General features: G+C 40.3%; 2 protein-coding genes across 2 annotated transcripts; both read left to right on the plus strand.

The window, feature by feature from the left end:
* Positions 1–2,435: 2,435 nt before the first annotated feature.
* On the plus strand, positions 2,436–7,918 carry LOC130694117 (uncharacterized). Its single transcript, XM_057517263.2, has 3 exons — positions 2,436–2,539; positions 2,854–3,011; positions 3,078–7,918. The coding sequence occupies exon 3, from the start codon at positions 3,120–3,122 to the stop codon at positions 6,693–6,695; it is 3,576 nt and encodes a 1,191-aa protein (XP_057373246.1). The 5' UTR covers positions 2,436–2,539; positions 2,854–3,011; positions 3,078–3,119; the 3' UTR covers positions 6,696–7,918.
* Positions 7,919–8,757: 839 nt separating this feature from the next.
* Positions 8,758–13,959, plus strand: LOC130694133 (sodium/calcium exchanger 3-like). Its single transcript, XM_057517285.2, has 21 exons — positions 8,758–9,056; positions 9,386–9,621; positions 9,684–9,813; positions 9,875–10,009; positions 10,084–10,172; positions 10,236–10,395; positions 10,582–10,714; positions 10,773–10,881; positions 10,998–11,106; positions 11,244–11,316; positions 11,409–11,502; positions 11,565–11,715; positions 11,788–11,913; positions 11,987–12,054; positions 12,111–12,255; positions 12,321–12,418; positions 12,489–12,569; positions 12,633–12,783; positions 12,848–13,026; positions 13,085–13,182; positions 13,249–13,959. Exons 2-21 carry the CDS (start codon positions 9,421–9,423, stop codon positions 13,388–13,390), a joined length of 2,472 nt encoding a protein of 823 aa, XP_057373268.1. The 5' UTR covers positions 8,758–9,056; positions 9,386–9,420; the 3' UTR covers positions 13,391–13,959.
* Positions 13,960–14,124: the final 165 nt, after the last annotated feature.

Here is a 14,124-nt window from a genome sequence, read left to right on the forward strand (position 1 = left end):
ACGACGAAGGCGTCACCATTCAACGATCAAAGGACTTTGACAGCGTTTGCTATAGGTACAGGCGATCCAAACGTAAGACTAGCATTGGGAAAGGTGTTGAAATGGTGAAAAAAGCATCTGGAAGCACGACAGTGATGGAGCTGATTAATCACATTTGGAGGAAAAATTATCTCAATCAGGAATACGACGCTCTGTCGTACAACTGCCAACACTTTGCTAATTTGATTTATGAGTTCATTTAAAACTATTCTAGTTATTCCATTCTTCCTTAACCTGTAGTTCTTTATTCTCCTTGCAGTCTTGATTCTGCTTGATTCAGTGCAGCATTGTAGCCCATGAAACCAATACAAACTCTTTTGGGAATTTCAAAACATATATGCATAATCATGGATTGTATATTAACCCGGTTTTTCACAAAAGGTGAATAATACAACTGGCACATTACTTCCGAACAATGATTCATATATTTCAATCTCAAAAAGTAGTTGTTATTGCATGGTATTTCAAAAAAAGAAAAAAGAAAAAAAACTATTTTTTGAGCGCAGCGGTGAGCGATCTGGCAACGCCTTCTGTCATTTTTTACCACTCCTCCATTCATTAAGACAGAAGTGACGTAGTAGTTCATTTTGGTGGGTACTTGTTTTCCTTTCTCAAATGTTATCTGTCGATATCCTTCTGCTTATAGCGTTGTAGCCTATTTAATTTATGGAAAAATTTCTTCCTATATCTGTCGAGCCAATTTTAAAAGCATTTCTTGTTAAAATCGGGTGCAATTTTCCTATTTTGCAATTAATTTCGTACCGGGTTTTTACTACTAGAAGTGGCACGGTTTACCTAGAATGTAAAATTCAAATGGTTTACAGATCGCGATCTTTTTCCATTTCTGAATTTACTCATATTATTTCATGTAATCCATACATCCAGAATGACGAGTTGTCAACTTCACAGCTGTGTTCAGCATCTTTGCTTACCTCCGCTTCATTGGGTTTGTAATGGGGATAATCAAATCTGTGGTTAGTCAATCGATACGATTACGAAAAAAAAAACGGGGCATAGTCTAACGATTTTAATTTTTTGTTTAGGTTTAGATGGATGTCTAGGAGACAGTAGGGATTTTCCTCATTTCCTTTGCTCGTTTGCGTGGCATGTTAGGCTGGTAAAGCCAATCGAACTTGGCACCATGCTGTCGGGGGAGGGTCTACACTTTCTTTTCTTTTTCTTCATTTGTGCACTACACCTCCACCCCAGTGGCAGGCAGACGTGGCCAGACTTGATTTTTCGTTAGAAAGATCATTGTGCTTTCGATTGTTGATGTGACTGGATGTGTTCGTGTAAACCTCCGCTATTAAAATGTGTTTGTGTGAATCGCAGGTGAAGCCATGCTGGATGGACGCGCGGATGCAAGGTAAGAAAACCTAGTCAAACATCTCAATTGACTCATTAAAAACAAAGCAATTATCGAAATTATGTCTACAGATTATCTTTGCGGTTGTTCCACCCGCTGGAATATGCGGCGAATGGTTGACTCTTGTTGTATCCTTGGATTTCATTGGTAATGTGACTGCCATCTTTGGAGATTTGGCCGGCATTTTTTCGGATGTGTCGTCGGACTCGATGACGCCGTTACTGGTAACTTTTCTAAAAAAAAGTTACTTTTAAATGATTCTTTTAATTTAATGTTTGAATACAAAACAATAACAATAAACAATAACAAACAATAAAAAATACACGTATTTAGTTTAAGTTGCTCGCCGTTAGCAGCAATTGAATTATCATGTGTTGACGATTGAAAAACGATTGCATCAACTTGTTAAACTAAAACCAGTAGTCTTGTATGAACTAAAGGCCAATCAAGTGTGTAGGGAGGTCGACTTATGACATCAAATTCGTGTCCTAGCGTTATTCGAACTGGAAATTAATTACAAAACTTCGTAAAGATGCTAATCTAAACAGGAAGAAAATGTTGTATTTTGGAATTTAGAGTGACATTTACCATGTTCGAAAATTTTTATTTTCATTAAAAAGAATGATCACTACGCCATCTATGATCACGTTTCAATACTACGCTGGGGCAACGGGCACTTGAAATCAAATATGTCGTTCTTTTTAAATGTTGGAATTCACTCCGAGATAGTTACATTATCTATGTGCATGACCCTATACCGTGAAACGAAAATTTTCCCGCGTATTTTTCCATCAGCCATTAATGTGCTATAAAACATTTCGTTGCACTTAAAGTTGTTTTATACTATTGTAACAAAAGATCAAAATACCTCTACTATTGGAAAACTATGTTAAAATTGATTGTTGCTAATTAATATTAATATGTTTTGATTAAAATATAACAGCGATAGCAAAAAATTGACCTGGCAATCACACCACGCGACTGAAAATCCTTCTGCTACCTAGAACAATCAGTAGTCTCGTGGCGTAGAAATAAATTTCAAAACTAAAAATAATTTGATTTGAATTAAATAATTGATTTTCTGATTCCTTTTATTATCACAGCAGTCTGCTTGACCTCCAGCCGCTGTATCAGGTAATTAAATATCTTTTTAATGTAATTTTTTTAAATTTATTGTTACTTTAGATTTTTTAAATTATTCATTCGATCCCTCGGCGTGTTGGGTAATTTTATGTTGTTTTATTGTTCGTTTGGTAAGTGTCGGTTTGTTAATATTGGTGGCGTGGTCCCACTGCATTGTATTATCGGCCTAACGTGTCATTTTGCTAGGACTCCTTTCATATATTATAATTAACTGGCCCATATGCCATTTTCTAAATCACTGAGTATATCTGTACTCAATTTCCTGAAAAATTTTGCTATAAAGACATTGTTCTTTGTTTCGACAGGTGTGGTTCTCTTCGTCTACAATTATTGAAACATACTAGCTCTGGATCAACTTCAACAAAATACAATTATCTGAGCATCTACGAAGGCAACATTGTCTTCTAAGGAGTTATCCATCAAGATACAGATAACATCTTGTACCCTTTGGCAGTTGAAAAAAGTGAAAATAATTTAAAAATATTGATTATTTAATTTATGCTAATGATACTATTTTGACTTCACATAGGGTTTCCATGTTCACCATTTTGGTCATGTGATACTTTCCTAAATGGCATTGAAAAACAAGCAGGACAATCAACCAATCTTGGAAGGTGACGACATCTCCCCCTACACGCAACTGGATGAATCCTTAAAGCAAAAGATGCTATCGAAAATAGTTTCATTCCAAGGGGAGAATGAAACTGTTGGGCGTTTAGTTGGAACCAAAGCAGAAGCTGTATTGGATTCCTTAGAAGAGCTTCTACGTCCTGAAGGAGGAAAAATCATCATTCCATCGTTCGAGTCATCCCGTTTCGAGAAATCCATTTACATCAAGAGACGGGTGAAATTTGCATTTGGCAAATCTTGTAATTTGCACGAACGTTTCATCGCTGACCTAGCCAAGCGTTTGAAATGCACTGTGGAAAACCTAAACAGGGAATGTAGAATCAGTTCGCAGGGCCAAATCGAGTGGTTGGTCGATGACAAGCGCCGCAAACAAATTTGGGAAAAAATAAAACAAATGAACGACCAAACGTCAGGAAAAATTGAAGAAGACAGCCATATAATTCAGTTTGACGAGGAGCTGGATCAGCAGCCGGTTGTCATCATCTGTGGCTTGGCTGGAGCCGGCAAATCGACTCTCCTCTCCCACTACTACAGTGAAATAAAGAAGAAGAAGCCTGACTGTTGGGTTATCAGATTGAATTTAGCTGAACATTGTGACGTCATATTGAAACTCGATAGTAGCAAACCTGACTTGATTGGATTCCTCATCAATCATCTACATGTCATCAACCGTAAATGCCCGTTTACTCGCTCGTTGCTGAATCACCGGTTGGAGACGGGTGAGCAGATCGTTTTCATGTTTGATGGTTACGATGAAATCGATGAAAAATGCCAGGAAATTGCGGTTAAGCTAATGAAGTTTATTCAAGAGAAGAAGAGTATTCCACTGTTCGTTACCACCCGTCCCTACTTGGCCCACCATCTGCAATACGAATTATGTCAGTTGGCTTATTATTTGGAAAACTTTGACGTAAAAGACCAGATCGATTACCTGACCAGTTATTGGACGAATGAACCTCCACCGTTGAAAGCTGGACCCATCAAGGATTTTGCCGTTGCGCTGATGGAAGGTGTGTCAGAGAGTCTGAAAGACAAAGAAAGAGCTTTCATCGGAATCCCGTTGCAATGCAGAATTCTCGCCGAATGCTACCAGAAAAATGTTGGCGACATTATGGAAAGCAATGCTGTGAATGACGTAACATTCCAATCTGACGAATTGGTATCCCAAAAACTGTTGGCATTACTTGACGATCAGAAATTCGATTTAGTTAGTCTGTACAGCAAATTGATGGACACAAAACGCAACATGTTTCTACAAGAAAAAAGCAAAACCTGCCCCAATCTGAATGTGGCCGTTGATATGAAGAATATGATAAAGAAAATCGAGTTTCGATTAACCAAATTGGCAGTCGAAACGATCATCCCAGAACCAAGTATCCTTGAAATGCTTAGGCCAACGAAATATCGGCACAAACCCAGCGATGATGTGGCTCAAGAAGAAAAGAGTCTTGCCTTCAACAGTCTGAAATTTGGGTTCGTATTTTCGAATGGAGATGTAATGCGACCTAAATTCTTGCATCGGACGTTTGCCGAGTATTTCGTCGCCAAATATCTTTACGAAGGATTTCATCCCGATGAGGAACGTCACAACAAGCTGCTGGAAAATGAATCCATTCGAAAATTAATTCTTAACAAAATCTTGGCCTTGAAGCAATACGACGGAGTTCAAATGTTTTTCGATGGCATGGTGAAGGTTTTGGTCGATGAGGATGAAGAATGGCGTCGTTTAATTGTCTGTCATCAACTACCGGATCGCCTAAAAAAATTGTCTAAATATCTGTTTACTCAGTTTCTTCGCAATTATCCTCCGCTTTGTGGATTCGGCGAGATAGCTTCCCAACCTTACTTTACGAACGCCCTCCATTTTTCACTTTCGAATAGGAAAGGGAACACATTCCTATTGTTGTGTGACTGTCTCGATGCCACATTTCATAGACGTCAAGTCCGCTGGGCAATGTGTACCATTTTTATGTCGCCTTTCCGTTTCATTTCGGACGCCGTTTTTGAAGAAAGCAAGATCTTTAAACGATTCATCAATGATTTCGACATCAATCCAAACGACCCCGCTATGTACTGTGTTATAGACAAGCTTATAGGAGGCATGGTGCCATATAATTCTGCTTACTTAATCGAAAGAAGTTCTATCGGTAAGCGAGACGGGCACCAGCAAAAGATGAATGACATACTTCAATTTTTGGAAAACCAGCACATCGCTTTCGACAATTATTTATGTCAACACTATTTACGCGGAATGCAACGAATTTTGGAATTTCTTATTTGCCATGACAACTACCGTAGTCATCTGGAAAGATTTCTGAAGATGTTGTCCAAATCGAAAGCTTATTCGGACGATTCGAATTTAACCGAATTGTTAATTGAAGTTTTCCGGTCTAAAGATCAACGGATGACTGCGCGAATTGACGAAACGCTGAAGATTTTACAAGAACTAGGACGGTCCACTTTTCTCGCTCAATTTTACACCGCCCTTTTATTAAAAGATCCGGAAGTATTTCAGAATATTTACCAACCGTGCCGACTAGAAAAAGACGAGGGGACTCAGATCGACCGCAACAGATTGTTGGAAAGGGATTCTTACGGCATGACTCTTCTTCACGGAGCAGCCTTCTACGATGACGTCGACATAGTCGGTCAAATATTAGCAAGATTTAGCCGGCCATTTCTCCACATAAGAGCTAAACAAGCAATTCGCAAGGTGGTGCTTGAGGGTTACACTCCGTTTTTCTTCGCCGCTGCTAAAAATCACGAGCAAGTCTGTTTCAAACTGTTGGTCTTTGTGAAAGAATTTTTTCCCGACGCACTGGCGGAGTTAACTGAGCTGAACGCTTTCATTCACCGGTCACTTGATCACGCCATGAAATCGGAAAATGCTGAAATGTTTCAACTGATACTGAAAGTCGTCAAGAAAGAACTAGGACGTGATTACCTCCTCGACCTGTTCACAACCACACATCCATTTCCATGTATGTTCTACAATGGCTGCCGGTCGGACAAATTATTCAACGCCATGGCGAAGACCATCGTCGATCGAGATGGTGTTGTAGACTACAAGTGTCTGCATGACATGATTTTTTCCAATAACAGAATAGAAAGGGATGCTTTACGATGCATGGATGCCGAACATCTGCAGGGATTGTTATCAGTAGAAGCGGCTGGTCCCTTCACGAAGCGTTTGCTTACGGATGGCCTAGAAGAGAATTTTGAACTGTTGTCAAGTCTGTTAAAGAATTTTAACGAAACACAACTCTTGGATTTCGTCGAAGTGATTACTTTTAAAGGTAATACCAAAATAGAAAGAAGTAAATGGACCTATATGTTTCATGTTGATAGTGATCCAGTGTATCACAAAAGGCATATCCAACACCTTCGGGAGAAATATGCCCCCAACGATTTAGTTTTCACGCCGAGTGATAACGGAATCACAGCCGTTCACGTCGAACAAATTGTGCCAAAGAACAGCTTTTGGGAGACTTCCTACAATCGACGATCATCGGTTTAACTGATGGTTATCTGTCTCGAAAAGACAACCAGTGCATTTTCGAGTGTTTGACTTGCGTATCGGATAAACTCGGAGATAACTACGTTAAAGAACTTTTGCTCCTCCAAGACGATTATGGCTACGTTGTTCGTCATCTGTCGCAAGAGACCGTCAAACGCATGTTGAACTACTTACGAGAAAAAAGCCAAGAGGAAATTAAAATGGAGTGGAAGGAAAATGCTCCGCCAGTGACACACGACTCGTTCATCATTCACTATTCTAGGTATGACGACAGTCCTTACCAAGTCGTAAGACATAACTGTGACGTCTTACGATTTTACTTGGATTATGGCAGCCAGGTGCAACTCTTCGAATGCGTTGATATTCTCACATCGACATATCGTTCCTTTGGTTGGCATGGCAGAGAGCGCAGTGTATGGAGTGACATCTTTGAAATTTATAACGAAACCGTTACGAACGAAATATTCAAATTGGTGTCTGGAATTTGCGGTTGGGAGGCCGTGAAAATGTTGCTGATTCATCGAATTGATGGATTACCTTTCATACTGAAAGCTGTGTCGTTGGGAGATGACATTGACGGACGGCTGGACATGTTGCCACAAGAAATACGAAAGGACGTTCAACAAGTGATTGAAACAAAAGCTGCCGAGTTCATTGATCAAGTGTTTCGAGATCACGAAACTTATTTTAAAGCACCGAGAAATCGACCTTACAAACGATTGAACACTTTGATATTTTTAATCAACTACAGCAATGCTCAGCAACTTGAACAACTCGTCGGAAACATCACGAAGTTGCAGGGTTCTGGGGATTGGGGGAGAGGCTAAGCATATGGGCTGAGATGCTAACCCACCGATGCGGCGAAGCCCAAATGGACGACGTTGAGAAAATGAACACATTTTTGAAATGCGTTTCGGAGAAACTGGGCACAGATGCCGTGAAAAAATTGGTGCTCTACAAAATCAAAGAAAAGCCCGTCCTATACTATCCTGCGCTAAGAGGAGAGGAGAAGATGGTTGAGGCGATGCTCGCCCATTTGGATGCCAAAAATCGCAAAAAGATTCAACGCCAAGTCAACGAGTTTCTAAACAAAACTTTCCAGGCCCCGCCCTATGGTGTTATAACTAATGCCATGAAAGCAGCATTTGAGCGTTTGTTATCGAGATTTAACCCACCAATCCGACATCATGATGAATCAATACAAATGGGTTTGCTTTAGCTAACGATTGGTACATCTCATTTACGAAATATTTCTGGTTTGAATTAATCCAATCTCTCTTTAGTTCACGAGTACAACTCATGACACCCAACAGAGAACACACGAACCATCCTACTGTGGCCCACCACTTGACGTCAGGGAGACTTCGGCTGCCGAAACTTCTTGTTACATATGCAACTATGTGTTGCTGGCCTACGTAGTCCAACGTTGTTTGGAATCCCCTGTCTTTAAGGCGTCATTTAACATTGCCTTTGATATCAGGCGAGCTCTTCGAATGGAATTCCGAGGCTGATACCGTACAGAAGGAGCGTTATTGGCGGATGAGCCGGACAAAATATGAAAATTTGGCAGGTAATATTATTCAAAATTTTCAACAAATGTAAAAAACTCAGTACATGTAACTCAAAATGTAATTGTTAAATATTTTGACACGTAGATGAAAGGCGAGGCAGTCGACGTGGATGCCATTTAAAATCCGAACCAGACGCAGAGGAAACCATCGTTCAGCGTGAAAGTTCTACGAACGAGTCTGGAGCTGTTGCCCGTAGGAGTAACCATAAATGGTCAGAATCCCGAATGGGGCCACGGGCCGTTTGTTCCACTCGCCCAACAAGACGACAGTTTTATACGTCACGACTGCATACGTATGCAAATAAGGGATACACAATGACGCAGGTAAAAGAAAGTTTAAGCAACAGGCCTAGGGGCAACTGCTTCCCTATAAGTGAAAGCAACGACGCGCATCGTTTCGTGAGCTGGTGGCGGTCAGAATGAGGAGACTCGTGTTGACGATAGTCTTTGTGATATGCACAGACATGATTTAAACGCGAAAGGGCGATAGCCTTTGTCTTATCAGCGACACGGCCCACATGAGATTGATCCATTCGTTCCGGTCATATCTCTTTGGCTTCAGTGTTTCATAACCCGGTTTAGGGCAGTTTCATTTAGCATTTCAGACGACTTCCGCTAGGCTTGTTGTGTTAGTAGGCAGGTGGTTGACGGCAAAGGTGGTCGCACATTTTAATTCGTCTCCGCCTGTGCTGCGGACATTTGGTGCATATTATTTGTAACAGGTTCCTAAAAAACCGGATCATTCGTTTTATCGTGTTGTGCATACGTTTTCCGGCTCGGATTGAAATTAGGTAAGTGCCAAATGACGTCATTATTTACCATCTAAAACTATAGTATGGGGATTGTGATTGACGGGTTTGTTTTTCAATTCATCTCGAATGTAGGAACAATTCTTTTTTGTTGTTGTTCTATTTCCAAAATGTTTTGTGTTTCCTTTCTTTATTCGCTTTGGGATGTATCGTACGTTATCGCGCTTCACCCACTGTTTGTTGACATTTGGGCGTAAATGTCCTGCCCTATTGAGAAATATTGCCCAATCGTAGAGTCATTTATCCTAAACGATGATGTCAAATCCATACTGAATCTGCCCTTTAACTTATTTCGAATTCTATTTTTCTAGCTGAACCATAGTGCCCTTTAAATTAAAAGCTTAAAATGACGCAAAACAATGGAACGTTGGACGATTACGCGTGCTCGCAAGGATTGATTTTACCTTTAATCAACGAATTCACGTGGTCGGTGGAAGTGCGAGCCTTTCTTTATTTTCTCGGACTTCTCTACTGCTTTATGGGAGTCGCCATCATCGCTGACATCTTCATGGGCGCCATTGAAAAAATCACCTCAACCACTCGCAAGGTAAAACGCCCCACTTTCTATTTGAATATTTCGATACAATCAATGTGTGTGGACGTGTACAGGTGTATTTATCAAGAGGCGGATCTCAAGAGCCTGAAATGGTTGAGGTGCGCATGTGGAACGGTACAGTCGCCAATTTGACCTTAATGGCACTCGGCTCATCAGCACCTGAAATCTTATTATCGATTATAGGTAAAATTTCAATGACTGCACGTTTGCATTTCTAATGACATTATTTGATTTGAACTTATAGAAATTGTGGGGAATAATTTCGAATCCGGCGCTTTGGGTCCGGGCACGATTGTCGGCTCTGCCGCTTTCAATCTGATGGGCATTAGCGCCGCTTGTATTCTTGCCATTCCCGGTGTCGAATCACGAAAAATCAAAGGTTTTAATATCCAACTCTTTGCTGCAATGTCCCACTTTTAATCCCCATATTTTTACTCCGTGAAATCAATGCAGGATTACGAGTGTTCGCCGTTACAGCTGTGTTCAGTATCTTTGCCTATCTCTGGTTGATCATCGTGTTAGTGGGAATCAGTAAGAATGTGGTACGTCGATCGATGCCATTACGAACGGGCTATCGCTTTATCATTTGGAATTTCGGTGATTAGGTGGATGTTTGGGAGGCCGTTGTGACATTCCTCCTTTTCCCTATACTCGTTGGCGTGGCCTATTGGGCCGATAAAGGATTTCCGTTCAGAAAGAGACACACAAGCATCCCGACTACAAACGACAAGCAAATCGAACTTGGCAACATGTTGTCGGGGGAGGGTAAGCTTTATTTTCATTTTTCTTTTCTTTTGTTTTCATTTGTGCACCACACCTCCACCCCAGTGGCAGGTAGACGTGGCCAGACTTGATTTTTCGTTAGAAAGATCATTGTGCTTTCGATTGTTGATGTGACTCGATGTGTTCGTGTACACCTCCGCCATTGAAATGTGTTTGTGTGAATCGCAGGGGAAGCCATGCTGGATGGGCTTACACTCACCAAAGACGGGCAAGTGGATCCCAACGTTTTAGCCAAATGGGTCCGACAAGCCTCGCTCAGAGGTCTCAGTGGAGAGGACGCTGCTAAATTGGCTGCATACAAGTGAAAATTACGTTTTGCTTTTAACTATTTCAACAGATGATAATCTCTGAAATGTCAGGTTGATTATGAGCAAAGAACATTCCAAGGCCTGGTATCGCATTGGGGCCACTCGTGTATTTTCAGGCAGTAAAAAAGTCCAGCCACAGCTCAGCATGAAACTCAAAGAGGTATGTTAATACTTTTAATGCAATAATGTAGAGATTAATTAGTGTAATTAGTAAGTAGTAGTTTTTAACCCAAAAATAGCATTTGGTTTTGATGATTGTTTGATTTTTTCTTACAGGTTTATGATGCCATAAACGAACATCCAGAAACAGAAAACTTGAGCCCACTGACTCATGAAATATGTAAAAATAAAGCAATCATTGCATTTCACGCCATCGCCTGCGCAGGTAACGAGCGTCCCATTTACTCTGCTCATCATCAGTCGTCTTTTTTCAGATCAAAATGAAACTTTAATCTTACGTTTCATAGAGAATAAGATTAATTCCTAATTTTTCAAAACTTGATTTCTTTTATTTTTAAAAAGTACCTGAAAATATCGGAACGTTCCCCGTTCGGATTGTTCGCAGTGGAAGGACAGATAATGCCGTGTCTGTAAGGTATGATGACGCTGTCTTCTTTGATAAATTAACGTGTAATCCATTTAAATTTCAATTTTCGTGATAAAATGTGTTGTTTTTGTTGTAATTAGAGTTGAGACGATAGACGGCAGTGCCGTGGCAATAGAAGATTACGTGGCCTTTAATCAAGTGGTTTACTTCGAGCCCCACGAAGTTGAGAAAAAAGTGAGTTGGACATCTCAAAAATGGAAAATGCTTTTGCTAATCGATAATTCTTTATTGGACAGGTGATTGTGGACATCGTAGATGACAATATCTACGAGCCCGACGAGCAGTTCTATCTTAAATTGAGCTTAACTGGAACAAACACGGCCAATCAAGATGAGGTTTTGCTTGGACGCATTTCGATCATGGAAGTCACCATTTTGAACGATGACGGTACATTTAAAGAAATCATCCAACAATTTCTTTGTACGCAGTTATTTAATGCATTTCGTCTTTTAATAACAGAGCCCGGTACAATTACATTTGGAGACAGAGGCATTATAGTTAAAGAATCAGTGGGTTTAGCACAAATTCCAGTCTTACGTACAAACGGTTGGGACGGTGATGTGAGCGTCCGTTGGCGTACATTAGGTGAGCCATTTTCTGCTACATCATTGCAAATAATTGTGTTATGTCTTATTTTATTACACATTCTTTTGTGCAGATAAAAAGTTAAAAAGTGGGAAAACATATAAAGGACTTGAGGGCGAATTGATTTTCCAGCACGCCGAGGTATACCTTGTTATTCTAAAATGAAATGATGTAAATAAAAAATGTTCGTTTTGCAGAGGAAACGTGTCATTGAAATTGCAATTTCGAATGACATGGCGCTGGAGAAAGACGAGTGTTTCGAAGTCGAATTGTTCGATCCTTCCGGTGGGGCCGTCCTCGGACATACAACCAAATTGGCCGTTACCATCACCAATGATGAGGGTGTGGTTTGATAGATGGACGCCTTTCTTTAGCCGAGTGTAAAATTCAATTGTTTTCTATTTTAGAATTCAATTCGGTCGTGGATCGGCTCGCTGACATGACCACTGCCACCATGGATTCGATGGTTGTGCATCACGATTCCTGGACAAGTCAGATCAAAGATGTAATTAAGATTGGAATATCATTTATTTCTTTTCTCGATGATAACATCTTTTTTAATGAATTCATTTAAGGCCATGAACGTAAACGGAGGCGATATCGAGAACGCTACTACATCTGACTACGTTATGCATTTTTTAACATTTGGATGGAAGGTAAATAAAACCAATTCAAACATTTCAATTGACTCACTAAACACAAAGCAATTATATTTACAGATAATCTTTGCGTTTGTTCCACCCGCCGGAATATGGGGCGGATGGTTGTCTTTTGTTGTTTCATTGGCTGTCATTGGTATTCTGACTGCCATCGTAGGAGATTTTGCCGGCATTTTCGGATGTCTCGTCGGACTCGATGACGCCGTTACTGGTAACATTTCCTTAAAAAAAAAAGTCCCTTTTAAACGATTCATTTTAATTGAAAAACAAAACAGCCATTACATTTGTGGCGTTGGGGACATCCCTGCCGGATCTGTTCGCAAGTCGGGCTGCTGCGATTAACGAAAAATATGCTGACAACGCTATTGGAAACGTGACTGGAAGTAATTCGGTCAATGTCTTCCTTGGCTTGGGTCTACCTTGGCTTATTGCCAGCATATACCACACGGCAAAGGTTGGCTAACAATTAAATAAAACTATTGACAACAGGCGACTAACGTGTGACAAAATAGGGTGGAGAATTCAGGGTGCAAGCCGGAAGTTTGGGATTTTCCATCACCATTTTCACAATCATGGCTGTTTTGTCTTTAGCCCTACTGGTAGTACGAAGGTGAAAAAACAACCTGTGATTTAAATATTTAAATTTGGGCTAATTCATTTTTGTGTGGATGTATAGATGCTCGGCTAGTTGCGGTCGTGGAGAATTAGGAGGACCGTTAGCAACTCGTTACGCTTCCGCCATCGTTTTGGTGGTGCTCTGGATGACTTACATCCTTCTCTCATCTCTAGAAACTTACGGCCACATTGAAGGCTTCTAATCAAACATTATAGGTGCCAAAACAAATTCATGTACTGCCTCTTCTGCGACGTTCCAGTTGCAACTCTTCCCAGTCAAGATTACATTCCAAGTGCAACTCACCGACAAAAAAAAATAATGTAGTTCTTTTCGTGTCATGTTTTTTTTTTCGTTAAATGGGTATTGGCGCAAACGGCACACAGAGGTACGCAATACCGAACCGCTTATGTTTTATGTGAAAATTACCATTTCTCGTGATTTTGAATCATATTCTATGACCGCCAATTGATTCCCTAGTAATGCGTTTCCTTAAGTTAACCTTGTTATTACGTATTCTCATTTTGTAAGCGACAAGACCTAAGAACAACCTCGTGCGTACGTATGGGGATTCATACGACAAACAGCTGGCAAGAGACGGGAAGTACCATTTTAAACAGAAACATGTAAAATCATTTTATCCTAAAACTACAGTTTGATGTTTGTCAGGTACGCCTGTAAAAAGCCGCAGTTGACACCCTTTTGAAATTTCCATTCCGAATCATGTATTTTCATGCGAATATCTTGGTTTTTGAATAAACAATTGTTCCCTCATTCCTTTTTGTTTCGCTATTGTTTTGGTTGTAACAAAACAAACTAGATGTCGCTGGTGCGCTTTTAAAATGGCGTTGTGTTTACCTGTGACAGTGGTGTGATCGTTGAAACCTGTGTTCGAAAGCTTTCGTTTAAATTGTTGTAGTCGAGTAGAAAGTTATAGAA

The sequence above is a fragment of the Daphnia carinata genome, chromosome 6 (assembly GCF_022539665.2).
Source record: "Daphnia carinata strain CSIRO-1 chromosome 6, CSIRO_AGI_Dcar_HiC_V3, whole genome shotgun sequence".
Lineage (NCBI taxonomy): Eukaryota > Metazoa > Arthropoda > Branchiopoda > Diplostraca > Daphniidae > Daphnia > Daphnia carinata.